The 17,350-nt window shown below is 47.1% G+C and overlaps 1 protein-coding gene across 8 annotated transcripts in view; it reads right to left on the bottom strand.

Moving 5' to 3' along the window:
* Nucleotides 1–1,102: 1,102 nt before the first annotated feature.
* Akap13 (A-kinase anchoring protein 13) overlaps nucleotides 1,103–17,350 on the bottom strand; it is a 279,862-nt gene continuing 263,614 nt past the window's right edge. For 7 of the 8 annotated variants that reach the window (XM_029479044.1, XM_029479047.1, XM_029479048.1 and 4 more), the window contains 8 exons: nucleotides 16,055–16,249; nucleotides 12,800–12,961; nucleotides 12,062–12,132; nucleotides 11,608–11,652; nucleotides 8,857–8,907; nucleotides 7,655–8,104; nucleotides 6,130–6,460; nucleotides 1,103–5,075 (listed from right to left, as the gene is read on the bottom strand). In XM_029479044.1, coding sequence (XP_029334904.1) covers nucleotides 5,026–5,075; nucleotides 6,130–6,460; nucleotides 7,655–8,104; nucleotides 8,857–8,907; nucleotides 11,608–11,652; nucleotides 12,062–12,132; nucleotides 12,800–12,961; nucleotides 16,055–16,249 — 1,355 coding nt within the window. In that variant the 3' untranslated portion in view covers nucleotides 1,103–5,025. The remainder of the gene's footprint in view (nucleotides 5,076–6,129; nucleotides 6,461–7,654; nucleotides 8,105–8,856; nucleotides 8,908–11,607; nucleotides 11,653–12,061; nucleotides 12,133–12,799; nucleotides 12,962–16,054; nucleotides 16,250–17,350) is intronic. The other variant, XM_029479045.1, reaches the window with a different exon arrangement.

Below are 17,350 nucleotides of genomic sequence, written 5' to 3'. Positions count from 1 at the left end.
TCTGTCTGGCTGTATGAAGCAGTCACGCTGGCTTTCTAGGCAGAGCCTCCCTGAAGGAAGGTCCCTAATAGAAAAGATACAACTGGCTACCCTTGCCATGGGCAGTCCCTTGGGATGGGGACCTTCAAACAGCAATGGCCACTTTCACACATCAGGTTTGTGCTATGGTGGAGGCCCTATGCACAATGGTCTCCCTTCAGGACCTGCAGGAGGGTACCATCCTACAGAAGGGCCATCCAGGGTTCTTGGAGCCTTGTGCTTTGTGCCTCCCCACCCCACTCCCACCCCTTGGCCGGATTTGACTCCCAGCCTTGTCTCTGGCTCAGAACCAGCTACAGTGGAGGTGAATGCCTCCACAGGAACCATTGTTCCTTCAGGCTGAGAGTCTGCAATCAGACCCACTGGGGTGAGATAGATGAGCCAAGCTGGATGCTCTGTGGGGGAGTAAGACAACCAGGGGTAGAAGATGTTGAAAAGGGGTCAGTATTCCAGGTTCTTGCAGGGGAATGGCTATTGCTAAGGTTACAAATGCCTCTGCTAAAAAATGTATGCACTTCCAAGTTCATGGGCAGACTGGGACCTTGGAGAGCCTGGCAGGCTGGTTGTTGGAATGAAGGCGGCAGTTAGGATCCCGGGGGGCTTCGCCCATGGCTTCTGTGCCACTAGATGGTATAATTCCTCAAAGTCCAGAGAACATTAGCTCATCTGCCTGGGGACAGCAGCCCAAGCAGTGCGTGTGGACCAGCCAGTCTTACCTGGCATGTCTTTGCAGTGTTACACGTGTATGGGACTTGGTCCCTGAGGTTGAGTTAACCAAGATGGAACATGTAGTCAGCACAGCAGCTTGAACCTGACTGTGCTGACTTCATGGATGCTTGGTTTGGGCTCTGACTTAGGGTGGATGGGTCAGTGACCCTGGAGGTTTGGGGTGGATCTCCTGGTTTTGCCTGCTATGGGAAGCCACTCCTCCTTACACCCTACTCCCAACAGCACAGAAACAGATGGCTTGCCAGGGTGGGGAGGTGAATACTCCCTTACCACAAATACATCACGGCAGAGGTCAAGATCTCACAGACATTTATTATTTTTGAAAGGTCTGAGGGGGACTTTACAAGAGTTTGAAGCCAGTAACTACAATGGATGATAAATAAAATACAAAGCCAGTATGTTGTGGCAAATTTCCAGAAAACACACTGAAAAATCTTTACAGTTCAAAACTGCTTCATTTTATACATAATTACAAATTACTATACAGCACTTGGGTTTAACCCGACTTTTTATTTAATAGGGCTTAGTACAGAAATGTTCATACAGCATTTGGAGACGACTTAACAAGAACAGAGGTATAGATAGGTGTATCCTGCCCACCTTCTGTAGAGCCCAGGCCTCAGGAAGAAACCTGAGACAAGCCAATCCCAGCAGGTGTCAACCAAGGCAGGGCAGCTGAGGCTAGCAGGGTTCTAAGGCATAGGTTCTGTGCTTCCTGCAGAGGCAGTAGCACCTGCCTGGTTTCTCCGCAGGGCACACTTGCAGTAGTGGGGCCCACCCACTTTACACCTTAGCTGAGATGGAGGAGTAACTCAGGACCTGTTGATCATTTGACAAATTAAGTCTTGTGAGTGCAGGAAAAGGCCTCTGCCACCCCTCCCCGCTTATGGCAGCATTAGAATACTTTGCATTTCTCCACCTGGCCAGCAGGCAGCAAACTTAACTAGGAATGTTATGCTACATGAAAGAAAACAAGGAGCTGGTCTCTGCAGGGATGTGTGTGTGTGTGTGTGTGTGTGTGTGTGTGTGTGTGTGTCGCTGCTTCACTTACAGGCACCCATGCACAGGTGTCCAGGCAAGGATGCCCACACTCCGGGACTATCTTCTGGGTACGTATCAAAGGCAACTTAAGAGCCTTGGCAAGAACAGTGGGTGAGGTCACAAGAGCCTCGGAGATAGGAGACATTACAAACTTGCATGGAGAGGACTGTGGGCAAGCTCTGGCCTATGGGCCCAGGTTGTGTCCTTTACTAAGCCTGTGTGTACTAATGGTACTAATGGTTCATCACATCTGTGCTTGCTGTTGCTATGAGGGAGGCTGGGAAGAACCAGTGTGGGAGTGGGCGGGGCTAGCAATGGGCAGCGCTAGTGTGACCCTCAGAAGACTCAGTTCGTACCTTTTGAAACAGAAAAAAATATCAATCATGGTGAGGGCTTCTTCCCTGCAGGTGACTTCTGTGAGAGTGGGGAGGTGGGGGCATGCTGGCATGTCTTTATTTTAACCCTCTCCATCTTCTAAGAAAACAGTTAACAGATTTGATTGTCTCCAAGATGAAGCCAGCTCATGAGAGGTCATTTAAAGTGCACATGTCACCCAGATGGGACGACAACTACCGAGATGATTATAATTTTTGAGAGAAGATACAATCTTCCAGAAAGTTCACTAGATTCCACACGGCTGGGGTCAATTTGTACCTGTCCCCCAAAGCACTGATTTCTTTAGCTTGATAGAAAATCCTGATTTCTCAGTATGGGGAGCAGGACAGGACACAAGCCTGGTCCCTGGAAAACCACCCTTCTCACAGAAGAGAATCCCCAGAAGGCTGCTGACTCAGCCACAGCAATCTTCAGGGTCCTAAGCAAGAGCACGAGCAGCAACTCCCCAAGCGTGCGGGACAGACTTCGGAGGGGCCGCGTGGTGCAGGCAGGTCAAACCGTTCCTGGAGGAAGCTGGGCAGCTTAGGGGCACGCAGAGGATGCTTTTGATTTTAACTTCTCCCAACTGTCACTGACCCTTGTTTTGGGGAATGTGGGTAGAATTGAGATTGGTTTTTAAAAACAACCAAAGCAAGCCAAACACAACACAGCTGGTTGGGTCAGAGGGTATGGGGAGGGTGAGTGGGGGACGGGGAATGAAGCTTCCCCGGGTGGACAGTGGCTCACTTCAGTGTCAGAGTGATCGTGGAGGCGGTCACTGGCCTTCCTCTGCACAGGGAAGAGGGCAAGGCTCTGTCTGATTTTCTGTCAGGTCTAGGTGGGAGTCAGGCTCCTCCTCTCAAGCGGAAGTGCTTCGCTGTGGAAGCAGTCTCCCTGAGGGGGCCGGCCAGAGGCAGAGGCAGGGGCAAGGACAGCCAGCGAAACCCTGTGGTGGATTTGAGGCATGGCAGGCTCTGCTGTGACAGCAGGAGAAGTCAAAGCTGGACTTGGAGAAGGGAGCAACTAGCTTCTTGCTGTTATGGTTCTTGAGGGAAGTACATCATAGTTTTAGTAGGGAAAACAAAACAAAACAAAAAAACAACAACCCAACCAATGAAACAAAAACCCCAGACTTTAAAGATCCAAACCAATCTTGTCAAAAAAAGGCAAAAGTAGCCAATGGGGCAACTTTAAAAATTTCCCAAAAAGAACAAAGGTTCCTCATGACAAAATGGGCATGGGACAGAAGAGGAGCTCCCATGTCAACCTCCGCTTTCCTCAGGGCCTTCATGCACCTGCACAGACACTTCACTTTCTGTACTGAAAACAGGGTTTACACTGTGGGGCCAGTCCTCGGTCACTTTCAAAATAAAATAAAACACAACACAAACACAAAATAAATAAAACAAATTTAGGCTAAAAATTTAAACCAGAACTCTTTCAAGTAAACTGAAAGATAACTATCTATCTGTCCATGCAAGACCAGCCTGCAGGCCATCAACAAGCACCAAGTTACAGGTCGGTTTCTGCACAACTGCTCAGCCCTGTGCTTCTGAGGGCAAAACCAGGAACTCAAGGCCACCTGTGAAGCACAGGCCTCAGCGAGGCCCTCCTGGGGAGTATGTACCTCAGAGGGTACATTACCAATGGACTGTCCTGCACACGCAAGCTGGGGAAGGCCTCAAGCATGCACAGAGCAACGCATGGAGCTGGAGGGCGAGGAGAGAGACAGGCAGCACTCGACAGCTTCAAGGGCAAGAGCGCAACCAAGCAAACTGCATCTGAAAACCGTACGTGAGGAGAATGTGTGACTGAGGGGCCTGCACACAGCCACGCCTAAGGGCCAGCTCCCCTTTCTGTATTGGCAGAACCACCAGACAGACTAACTCCTGCACAGGAACCTACTTTTCGACAGTAATTCGAGAGAAGCCTCAGGGTACAGGCTAGTCCCAGGCAGGTGGCTGGGGGCACTGACAGGGTGCATGCTTTCCCACAGGGACCAGTAACAACTAGAAAGAGTCATACTGGGGACAGAAGTGAAGAGGCCTCTCTACTTCCTCTGTGCCCAGAGCATGCAGACAGGCATCTAGGACAGGCAGTATGTTTCTTTCTGATGTGAATAAGAAGTGAGAGAGGTCAGCCTGGAGTGAGGAGATACAGACAGTGCAGACCATGTTTTTTGGTACACATGAGGCCTCTTGCTGGTCTCACAAACATATGTTGTTCTTCCTAAAATGAAATGAGGAATACATACAGAGAGGGGCGGTTTGTGCACAGGGCCATTTCACGGTATCCAATTTCAGAGGACCACAGGGTGAAATACTGAATACCCACAGGCCACCTGGCCGGTCAGATGCTTGCTCTTGGCTAAGCTGTCCTGACATTTGAGAAGAACTGTGCACACAGCTGTGTACTCCATGTGCACATGAAGAGGGTCACTGTACTAAGTCTGCACTATGTGCTCCTTGAGTCTGCTTGTGCTCCTCCAAAATGCAAGGCAGAGTTTCAGACCTCATTTGGAAAAACCCTCTGGGCCTTTAGGGAATCCTGACATGTCTCAAACCATTACTTCCTTCTAGGGTCACTACTTTCAGTGTCATACCCTGAGTAAGGCCAGGCCCACCCACGCCCCCGGCAGTCACAGGTCACAGCTGAAGTGGAGTCTGAGTGTCTGTCCCCACCCCCACACAGGTGCTGCTCCTTCTTGTCCAGGACCTGGGGTAGCTCAGGAGGACTGGACGCTGAGGGGCAGTGGGCGTCCAGTGTAAGAGACTTGTGCACAGGGGCGGCTCCACCGTCAGGCCAGGGTTGGAAGGCGGCTGTGCCAGCAGAGGAAATAGTTCAACAGAAGATCTCTTCACCCTCTGCTGGTACTTCCGAAGCAGGGCCGTCTGCAACCGTGAAACCAAGAGTGAGACCCTGACCCTTTTGATGCCCCTTCCTACAAGTTTTGATGTTGCGACAGGTAACTGGGGTTCTTGGCACATACTGATGATAGAGTTTGCAAAGTGATTAACTTTCACATAGCACTAGTGTTCATGTTTGTAACTAGGCCTAAGAGATAGAAATCCTCCCCAAAGAAGTGAGCATTCAGTCTTACTGTGCAGGCACAGCACAGGACCCAGGACAATGCGAAGTAAAACAGGGAGGCTCCATGAGCTCCACTAGAGCTCCAGTTTCTAACTTCTCCCAGGGAAGCGAGCATAGGATCTGTCTTACACATCTGAAGGCTCAACACCCAATCTTGCCACTGTTATTGGTTACTAGAGTAAGCCTAGCAAGGCAGCAAGGGCTTGAATGACTTCAGCTAGGTGAGTTAGTTCCCCAGCTGAGAGAATCCTTGAGAAATGAGACCTGCACTCCACATGCAGAGGCCCAGAACACAAGGTCTTGGTCACTTATTGACAAGCATTCTTTTTGGAAAAGATTATGCATGTTTTCCTGCATGTATGTATACCAGGTTCATGCAAACATCCAGCCTGTAGTGGCCAGGAGAAGGGCTCAGATCTCCTGCAGCTGGAGTTACAAGAGGATGTGAGCTGCTGTGTGGTGTGGGGAGCTGAGCCTGAGCCCTCTGTAAGGGCAGTGACTCTAACCTCAGGCATCTCTCCAGCCCTTGCAGAAGCACTTTTTCCCTCATGTGTCTCCATGTGCATGGATGCCAGAGGCTTACTGTTATTTTGGAGACAGGGTCTCTCGCTGAACCTGGAGCTCACACTAGTTTGTGGGTGAGTAGAGGGATCCTCTTGCCTCTGCCTCCCACCTCTGGAGACACAATTTTGGTCCTCATGTTTGAATGGCAAGCACTTTACCAAATGGGTCATCTCTGCAGTCCCTGAACAAGTATTCTTGGCAAGTGGTCTGGGTGGGCAGCAGCCAGTTTGACTGTTGTATACCTCAACTGTGGGCTTTTTCAGCCCTTCACCACACACTCTGACAACTCACCACCAGGCTGGGTGCGGCTTCCTTTGCTCTTCTTCTTCTTCTCCTTCTTTTCCTTTGGCTTGGATAACCCAAAGAGTCGGGTGGAAGTGGAGGTGCTGGACGGGGCCTGGCTTTGCCCCTCGGGAACTTTTGTCTGGCTGGCTGAGCTCAGTATATGGAAAGGCCCCTTATCTTTCTGTGTCCGAGAGATACTGTTCCTTTTAGGAGACACTGAGGGTTCTGAGTCCAGTGAGCCTGATTTGGTTACAGAAGGTGCAGACGGCGAGGAGAACTCATCCGAATTGGGCAAGAAGGATGGGATCCGCATCAGCCTGCCATGTTTATTTGAAACCTGCACAAGAGAAGGCATTTAAACCGGAAGCCACATTCTAAGGAACTGACTGTAATCAGGACTTCACGTAGCTGCTGTCTAAGAGCACGTTAAACCATCACCTCCAATACTGACCTCACTCATACTTTTGATGGGGCATCGTAGGAAAGAACTTCTACACCCTGAAGAATCAGCATGGCTGCCCATTTAAAGACCAATGCACACGAGTACGGCAGGCTGTCATTCCAGGGCACAGAGACTGTGAACCTGGCTAGGCTAGAGGGTCAGCAGAAGGGCCTCATCCCACCTGTGCTTTCTGATGCCTGAGAACCACCCCTCCCTTGTCAAAGTCCTGCTGATTGTATTGGGATTGAATGGGTCCACCCTTCTGCTGGTAAATGCAACAGAGCCACTTGCTGCTCCCAGCTAAGTGTTGGAGAGGCTCTTCTGAAAGCACACTTTCCCTGACTCTGGGGGATATCACTTCAGTTCCCTTTCATAGTCCAAGGTCAATTAAAGGGCAGTATGACCACAGTTTTAAAAGATAGGGAGATGAACACACTCCCAAGCTATCTATCTGCTTCCAGGGTCCATGTTCCAGGGCAATCAGATTATCTCATTTGCATAACGTCAGAGGCAGCATATTGACTGACAGAAAGCCTTCCCAAATAAGCAGCAGCTACACAGAAAAGAGAGCATGCAACAGCATCAAAACAAATTAGGCACCACAGAATGCAGGTGACCGGAGCTCCTTGCCCAAGAAATCATCTGTGTACAAGAGAGGTGACTACCTTCTATCACTTGCTGGGCTCTTCCATCTGTCACTGACTCCTGCTGATCCTCCACACAGGTTCTTTACTTTGTAGCAGAGCTAGTCACTGCTAACTCCTGATCGCAGGCATGTAGGTCCTAAGGGTTCCTTTATCCTCACTATGCTTCCAATGTGTAGCAATGCACGCCTGACTTACCATGTGCTGTATAGGGCAAGGCCATTCTCTCAGATATGCTGAGGCTACTTTGACCCAGGCTGGTGGCTGATGAAAGCACCCTTGAGATTCACTTCCTCCCCATGCTCAGGGTATAGCAAAGCTGCTGTACAACACGAATGAGTCTCTTCTGCTCACTCTCATGTGGCTTAGGGAAGTCACTACCTGCTCTTCACAGCGGGAAGCCCTTTCCTCCCTGTCTGGGGGCCTGGCACAGGTTCTTGGGTACCTGGCAAAGGTTCTGATCCATCTGCCTCTGGCTGAGCCGCTCTGTGTCCCTCCTCAGCTGTTCCTGTTCTCGTTCTAGCTGTTTCTGGGCAGCCCGCAGCCTCTCTAGGTCACACTGGTAAGTGCCCTTCTTCTGCTGGAGCTCCTCGCGGTCCCTCTCCAGGTCCTGTTGCCTGCGGCGGACCGTCTCTTCCCGCTCGGCCAGCTTGGCCTCTCGGTCTCGGAGCTCCTGCTCCCGGGCCTCCCACTCACGCTCCCGGCGGCGCTTTTCCTCCAGGTGCTGTGCCTGCTGCTTCTGCAGGTTGGCCAGGTCCTGGCGCTGCTTCTCCAGGCTCCGCTGCTTCTCCTGCTCAATGAGAGAGCTGGGGCGGGATGCACTCCTTGTGAGGACCTTCTCTGTCAGCACCAGCTTCTGGTCCTCAATGTAGCTGTCTTGTTGTAGCACGACACCCTGTCATGGCATAGGGGGCAGTCATGGAACTCAGGTCTAAGAGAAAAGCCACCTCCAGGGATCCCTCCCTGATCCCACTCTAGGAACACTGGGACAGACCCTCCTCTTAGGTTTTCAGGGTTCGGTCTTGTAATAATATGCTCCAGCGCAACTTTGGCAGTTCTCAAAAGATTGGGGGACTCAATTTTGCCAAACCTGGTTGCCTGTCTCTTCTTGCTAAAGCTAAAATATGTATTTCAATTTATTTTGTGTGTGCAAGCATGCATGCGCCAAAGGGAGCATGTGGAGGTCAGAGGACAACCCGTGGGAGTCAGGTCTCTCCTACCATGTGGGTCTTGAGGATTGAGCTGAGGTTGTCAAGGCAGGCATGCTGACCTGCTGAACCATCTCACTAGTCATGGGCATACATTTTCTGAAATTCTTGACTTTACTTTGGGGTGGGATGAGTTGTGTAGGAGGGAGAGGTAGAAAGGAGACAGGTAAACTCTTCAAGAAATGAAGGGAACAGAATGGGGACAGTCCCTGGGAAGTACGGAAGAGTATGAGAGCCACCCTATACAAATACCAGAGAGGTTTTCTAAGGTGAGACAGCCTCACATGCTGTCATGCCTTCATTTCCTTAAGTGGAAGCCAATCTTTTTTGGCGTATTTACCAATATATAACTTATAAACCCCAGAGACTGAGGTCAACAAAATCTCTGGGCTATGTTCTTCCAAACAAGCAAGTACCTAGAGAAAGATGGCATATGTACCTGCAGCATGCTGAGGAGTTCGTGAAGGTGAACAATGCTCTGGACAACCTGCTAGCAAAGGAATAAACATCCATTTCAGTGTTTCGAAATTTCAAAATCTATCGCATCACATGCTTATAACAGCTTTAGAACATCAAAGACATTACATTTTAGTGAAATCTGAGAAAACTGAAAGAACTTGAGAGAGTAACTGAGTGCAAGCAGCCAAGATTAAAGATACGCATGTGCGCATGTTGTGCGTTCACCTATTAAAAGGCACTACACAAAGCTTCCACTTTATAAAATGATTGACATAAAACATTATATACCTCAAAGTTAAAAAAAAAAAGATTCCATTAAAATTATATTAAGTTTATGACTGATCAAAGCCAAAAGAAAACATTCAATTAACTTCTCTGAGAAAATTGTCATTTCTGGAAAACTTAAGTTAGCAATCTTGGCTCATACATAAACTAAACCAAAATACAACACATCCCATTTAAACCACAAGTATAAGGGTTGGAGAGATGTTCTTGGAGGTAAGAGCACTGGCTGTTCTTCCAGAGGACCTGGATTCCATTCCAAATATCCAAATGGCAGCTCACAATTGTGTAACTCCAGTTTCAAGGGATACACTGCCCTCTTTAGGCCTCTGTAGGCATAGGCAAAGCATCCACACACAAACAGTAAAATAATACAAAAGGGGGCTAGAGAGATGGCTCAGAGGTTAAGAGCACTGATTGCTCTTCAGAGGTCCTGAGTTCAATTCCCAACAACCACATGGTAGCTCACAACCATCTGTAATGGGGTCTGATGTCCTCTTCTGGTGTGTCTGAAGATAGCTACAATGTGCTCACATACATAAAATAAATTGATAATAATAAAAAAAACTTGACAACAAAATTATAAAAAAGGAAACAAAAATATGAAAGAGCTAGAAGAAAATAACAGAGAAAATAGGAAATATCCTACTTCAGAAACATGGTAGAAACACAAATTATCAAATTTATAAAAAAATACAAATAGCCAATTGCACTAAACATTACAAAGTATTCAGGAACTAGAAATACAGCTCAATGGTTGAGACTCTGGCTTCAATTCACACTGCACATATATACACATGCACAAACCAAGAAATGTTATCTGAAATTATCAAACCAACAAAATGCCAATTTAAGGATGGTAGTCCTCAATGCTGGACAGAGAAATGAGGATGGAGGCACCTGGCTGTCTACACCACCCCCTTCCTGCAGTAATAAGGCAGGATTACTGAAGAGCTGGGTAACAAGTGCAATGCACAGAAAAAAAAAAGTAGAGAAGGGATTAACCACCAGAAAGATTTGCCTCTACTGTGTCATGGGGAAATGTCACTGGTGCATTGTGACCTTTGGAAGGTCATACACATGGCCACGTGATGGATGAGAAGGGCAGAAGCAGAGACTAACAGCTACTGCTCTTTGCTCTTCAGTGATGGGTATGCTTACATTTAGATGACTAAAGTTATTAGTCTTTACATTTTTCATTTTGTAATACTTAAGCTTCGTTCCGAGGAACCTTTCTCACCGCTCACAGCGAGTCATAACAGAAGGCACAGAAGCTGCAACTGCAGTTGGCTGTCACAGGGTGAAAGCCAGGCACACTATTTCCCACCAGACTTCCTCACTAAGTACAGAGGACTCTGACAAATGGAAGAAAATCAGCTGACAGCTCATTTCAAGAGACAGATACAGAAAGCAGAAGCCTACAGGGCCTGGGCTAGCTTGTTACATGGCAATCCTTCAGCAAACTCCTCTAGCAACAAACACAAAACAACAACCTTTGCATATTTTTGCAGGGCGCATGGAGAGGAGAAAGTAATTTCAAAACAAAACTCCCAGGGGCTTAAGATAATATAATAAACACAACAACAAGGAAGAAGGAAAGGCAAGAAACAGCCTTGAGAAACACCCTAAAAAGGCATGTGTGCAGAACACACAAATGCAAGGCTCAGCATGAGCACTTGTCTGGGAGACAGCAGTGTAGTGTCCCTGCAACTGATTCCAACAGGCCTCGGGGTGGGGCTTAGTGACAGCAGGCTCCAGGGAGGCAAGGGTCTGATTCCCCACAGGGAGGACACCAGGCTCCCTTGCAGGAAAGGAAGGGTTCCAAGAGGCAAACTCAGCTAGGATGAGAAATTACTAAGGAGAATTTGCTACAAGTTTAACTCCCATACTCTAGACTTGTGGCCCCTGGGGTCTTTGTAGTACAGTAAAAGCTGCTACAAACTCTTCCCAGGAGGCACAGTCTGATGCCAAGGGGGCTCCCCAGCTCTGGCACAGACAAAGTTGGACAAAAGCAAAAGGGATCCTAAGAAAAGAAAATCTTCTTTCTCCCTCAGTGGTGGCACACACCTTTAATCCCAGTACTTAGGAAGCTGCTGAGGGCAGATCTCTGAGGTCAGCCTGGTCTACATAGTGAATTCCACAACAGCTAGAGCTACATAGTGACACTCTGTCTCAGTCAAACCCAACCCAACCCAACCCAACCCAACCCAACCCAACCCAACCCAACCCAACCAACCACAAAAACAAAAGTAAAATAGAAGAGTGGATCAGAGGATTCTTCATTCATAGTATACAATACTCTGGCAAAACACTAGGACAGTGGCTTAAGCCAAGAGAATCGACAACTATACTCTTAATTATACATTTTATAGCCACAAGATAGTTGTAACATGAAAACAAAAATATTCTTAATCCAATAAATATTATAAATAACTCATAGAACCCTTACCTCACTGTTTCTTTTAAGCATAAATACCAGGTTAGCATTTCCACCCTATAAAATAACAATAAAAATGCATTTAAAAATGAAAATTTTGCTGTAAAAACTATACTCGATGTAACTTTGAGAAGTCACAATGTACCATGGCATCCCCATGGAGGGCATGAAGAGAAGTTGAACTAGTTTTTACTAAAAAAGCCATTAGGATAGGATCAAAAGAGTTTGGGGTCACTGACCAGGCCATTTAATGAAAGTGGTCCTGACAAGGCAGAGTGGAATTGAATCTGTAAAAAGGACAGGGGCTCAAAGTGCCAATAATATGTGCCTTCTACAAAACAGAATTTTATTATGACTGGCAAGCCAGTATCTGAGGCAGATCAAGGGGAACTATTTCAAAAGGCAATGACCCAAAAGGAGGTGCCCACAGGTTCACAGGCCTGAGTGCTTCTCTAGAAGAGCATACCTTTTTCAGGCCACTATCTGACTCTGTTCTCCTGAGATCTTGGCCGTCATCACCCTCTTCTTTCTCACCTCCTAAACAAAAAACCAAACAGATATGTTTAAAGTTGTAGGCGAAGTGAGCCAAGAAAACAATATGGTTTAGGGGTATTTATAGTTCAGAATCCTATTAATATTGAAAATAAAAAAGGACCAGGATGCCACTCAGTGGTACTAGGCCATTATTCACAGCTTCACTAATGGAGAAGCTAGAAAATTAAATCCAAAACAAAGCAGCAAGCACAGCTTAGCAATTCTTATTTGATGCTTGGGGCCAGAAGAGCCGGAGTGTAAAGATTTTCTGAACACGTGGAAGATGGGACTTTGAAAGTTACTGCCTGACTCATACAAACCTTAACACATAGAGCACAGAGATGGCGGTATACAGTATTCTGAGCATGCTGTGTCCTTACTGCAACTTTTCAAGTGCAGAGTTCCCAACTGTGACATGTTGCAAGTTTTGAACTCTGAAGCAGTTTGGACTTCAGCTTTTCAGATTAGGGATGCTCAAGGCCTTTGGCTAGGGTTAGCTTAGCTGAGGAACAACAACAAGAAGCTTATGGTCCCAGATGAACATGATTCTGACAGGAATTCTTGAGTGTTTAAGACTCCTATGAAGATAGTTATTGATGAAGGGACAGAGGCGATAGAGCTACCAGAATCCAGGTCACCATGAACTGCAATGGAGTAATGGATGGTTTACCTTTGGAAGCATTCATCTGATGACAGTCAAATCCTCCAAAGGTCTCTGCTCTCCGGGGCAAAGAAATGGGCGCAGCCATGACTTCCTGTTCAACAGGGCTGCTGATGGACTGTCCAAGTGTGCCACCAAGGCTTCCACTCACCAAACTCTGAAGGATCTCCACTGCAAAAAAGCAAACAAAACACTCAGCTGGGTATCTAGCTTTCTTCCATTAAGAGGAAATGATATTATGGCACCACGGGATATGTACAGTCTGGAAAGAAAATCCCAAAGAACGGGACATCGTACATATTAGGTGGGCTTTACTAGAAACGGAGGGACAAATGGCAGAGTAATCTACTGGGAGGAGTATGGTTTCTGGAGTGGTTTCAAGGTAGTTGAAAGGACTGTAAAAGCGAGCCAGTTTGAGAACAGCAAGTAAAACTAGCTGGGCTTGCTCCTCCGAGAGCAGGCAGGCTCCAGCCGCAGAGCATCCTAAGCTTCAGGATCCTCCAATGTAACCCTTAACTGTTAACCTCAGATTTTCCTTTGGGCAAGGCCTGTGGAGAAGACACTGAAGCTAGAGAACAGCAGAATAGGAACAACAGGGGCGGATGAGAAAGGAGGCCCAGAGGAAATCAGAGGCACAAAGAAAAATCTTAACAAGCATCAAATTTTTAATATGGTATTAAAACAATAAAAATATAATAGACAACAGATGTGAGAGACTTTTTTGTTTTGTTTTGTTTTGTTTTTGTTTTTCGAGACAGGGTTTCTCTGTGTAGCCCTGGCTGTCCTGGAACTCACTCTGTAAACCAGGCTGGCCTTGAACTCACAAATCCACCTGCCTCTGCCTCCCAAGTGCTGGGATTAAAGGCGTGCGCCACCAGTGCCCGGAGAGAAACTCTTTTTAAGCTTAGTATTTTGGGAGTTAGAGTCTTACTCTGTAGACCAGACTGACACTGAACTCAGAAATCCACCTGCCTTTGCCTCCTGAGTGCTGGAATTTAAGGAACACCCCCACAAGAAGCATACAGCATACTCTGTAAAAGCTTTGGACTGAAACAAACAAACAAACCAAAACAAAACAAAATTTGGGCATCTAGGCAAGAAACTGTTACCAGCCTCTGAGCATGATGGGAAAAAAGATGTGACATGAGAGTAACTAATATACTCAGGTATGAAAATATTAGCCAAATATTTCATATCCAGAAGATCTTTTGAAATCAATAAAGGAGTCAGAAATACTATTTTGTTGGGTCTTTGAGGACACTGACCTAAACATGGGGTTCTATAAGAATGTACTTAAAGAACCAATACTGTATGTCAGGCTAGGAGTAGAGTGTGTGTGCATGGTTACAGACCAGATGTGTAGACACAGTGTAACTACTTCAGAAGGGATGGATATGGGAGACAGGCCGCCTTGGATGTAAGAACTGTATTGGTAAGAATACCAGTATCATTCTTACACTATTACACTAGTACCAGTGTTAAAGCATGATTGGGACAGTATTTTTAATTAAAAGCATAGCTCCTCCCTCTCCCTCTGTGTGCGCGCGTGTGTGTATGTATGTTATGTGGTGGTCCATGAGTGTCAAGGAGGGTGTGGAAGCCCTTTTATTATGTGGCTTCTGGGAATCAACTCAGGTCATCACTTTGCAGCAAGTGCCTTCAGCTAAACTAAGCCATCTTATCGACCCAATAGAGGCTATTCTAATTCTATAATATGGGTATCCTTGAGAAAGAATACTCAATGTGGAAAACAGACAGACATTTGTAAGTGATAAGGTTCTAAAATAAAAAAGGCAACCTGTAATTTGTAATTTGATTAGCTCCATCCACTGAAAAGGACAACACAGTAATGACTAAAACCTCACAGCAACTACTATACTATATCCCTGGTACCTAGATTGTGATCTTAAAATATTTTTTCACTAAAAGAGACCAGAAATCTTGAAGGAATAAATTCCTTAACTCCTGAAAGCAAGCTCTGCACTGTGGCCAGTGGGGGACACTAGCTTTAAATGAGGTTGGGAACTGCTCAGAGATCTAGAACCCATGAACCATGAATCCATAGTAAGTTTATTTTGGGGCTGGTGACTGATCACAAGGCCCCTCTTGCATGCAGAGCTCTATCTCTGAGCTACAACTGCAGCCTCATGACATGTGTACAACGTAGTGCAGGTACTAGCAGAAGACTGGCACAAACCAGTTTATTATCTTGAAAACCGGCATAGAAAGAAGACCCACCCCAGCCCCCACCCCCGGCATTCAGCCTTCTATCCCACGGCTCCTATTCCGCAGAAAAAGGACTACCCAGGCCCTGGTATTTCCCTGGTAAAGAATCTGCACCACAGGAGCACACATTATGAGTAACGCAGCTTTTGAAAGCAGCGGTGACTGCAAGATCTAGAGGACAGAAAGGACCATATGGAAAACTCCAACTCATGGTTCAAAAAGCTCAGCTACTCCAAGGATGAAGTACAGGGCGAGCATGGGGATGCAGGCTTGTAGGATGGCTCAGCAGGCACGCAACTTGACACAAACTAAACTTATCTGAGAGAAGGGAACCTCAATTGAGAAAATGCCTCCGTAAGATGCGGCTGTGGGCCAGCCAGCAAGCCAGCAAGCAGCACCCCTCCATGGCTTCTGAGTTAGCTCCTGCCTCCAGGCTCCTGCCCTGACCTTCCATGATGATGAACAGTGATGTGGAGGTGTGAGCCAAATAAACCCTCTCTTCCCCAACTTGCTTTTGGTCACGGTGTTTCCTCATAGCAATGATAACCCTGACTAAGATGGCAGGTCAAGGCATTCACCACGGGGCCATGCCTGATGTTCACCATGGGGCCTGATGACCTGAGTTTGATCTCTGAGCCGTACATGGTAGAGAGAATGGACTCTCCAAGCTGTCCTCTAACCTTTATGTCCATGTCACAGTGTGGATCCCCCCCCCCCCCCCCCCCCGTGAATACATTAACATAACTTAAAAATAAAACCAGAAAGAAGGGATAAGTACTTAAGTGATTATTGACGCACGTTAGGGAAGCCGCGCCTGTTAGGAGGAAGTTAGATATGACGGGGACATGCAAAGGCTTTTAGGGTATCTGCCACATTTTATTTCTTAGCCTGCATAGTGGTTCTAAGGGATATTTATGTGACAAGTTACTACACCGACACTGGGCAGTTTTTTATACTGGTGCTTTAGTTATTAACAGCAGGAACCGGCAGAGGACGTTAGTGTACACACAGGAGGGGCCGATACGGTGTGTAAATTACCTTCACTTATTGCACTTTTCATCAGTGGTCCTCCTTTGAGAGCCTCCTCTGTGTTGGAGCGGAAGAGCACTCTCGGGCTGTGCGTCGGGGAGCAGTCCTCGGGCAAGGGAGTGCTGCACTCAGTCATGTCCCGGAAAATCATCTCCTTCTCTTCCAGCAAGAGGAGGATCTGCTGGTCCTTCTGCTGAAGCTGTTCTGCAGGGCAAATGGAGAAACCACTTAACTTGTATGGAGTTGTGGACCATGAGATGACCGGGAGATGAGCACCACCTTGTGGTAGTTAAGGGAAGGGCCATGACAGGAGATGCCTCCCATCCTGAGCACAGGATTGCTTCTGTACTCTGTGATGCTGCCCTGGGTTCTGTTCTGTGAAGCAGCAGCACTTCTGATGTAACTGCTCTGCACTTTGTCTCTGCTCCCTCCCTGACTGCGGCTCTTGTTACCACAGTCTGATGTTGATGCCACTTTCCTGCAACCACCTTAATTACAGACCCTAAAGAGTTACTTATTTTAGGTCTTTTCCAACATGGATATTTATTTCTGAAACACTCTACCTGTGCTGCCCTGAGGATATCAGTTTCTTCACGGGGCATTTTATGGGTCCTCCATCTGCGATGGAGTGGCACTGCTGACTGCCCTCTATACCCTACACACTTTCTTCCTGGGGCTCACACTCTCTGTCAACTGCCTCCCGTATGCTGATTATCCTAGCAAGCACCCTTAAACCCACATTATTTTCTGAGTATCAGACCACTGTGTCACTATCACGTGAGTATCTCAACCAAGAGGGTACTATCAGGATAGCAGAAATGAGTCTTCCAGCTGACTGACCTCTAGTTTACAGTTTCTTCCTTAGCACTCTATTTTCCAGGTTACCCAGCTTGGTAAACCGGTATCTTTGTCTATCCTGTCCCATCACTCACATCCAGCTGCCTAGTTGGTATTTTTAATTTGTTCTTTGGCAATTTCATACATGTGTAAAGTGTATTCTTTTACCCGAATTTCTTTCCTACCTCTAGTATCTGATCCCAGGTAATTTTCCTACATTCATGACTTGCTGCTTTATTCTTCTGTGACTGAGTTTAACTAAGATCACCATCGTGAGTCTGATGAGCTCCTCAATGGGCCTTAAGACCACACTGCCCTTCCTCCCAATTCCATCAGCAGGGAAGGGTAGAGCCCCTATCCCTGATTTACTCTTGGGCCCCACTGAAGGCAGCCACAGCTGCTGTGGAGTGCTGACTGTAACCACTGTGCCATGTCCAGAAGCCAACATTCGTAGTGCTTCTCCCTGTC

Source organism: Mus caroli, chromosome 7 (assembly GCF_900094665.2).
Source record: "Mus caroli chromosome 7, CAROLI_EIJ_v1.1, whole genome shotgun sequence".
Taxonomy (NCBI): Eukaryota; Metazoa; Chordata; class Mammalia; order Rodentia; family Muridae; genus Mus; species Mus caroli.
The sequence above is the reverse complement of the archived record's forward strand: the minus strand, read 5'-3'. Positions and strand labels throughout refer to the sequence as shown.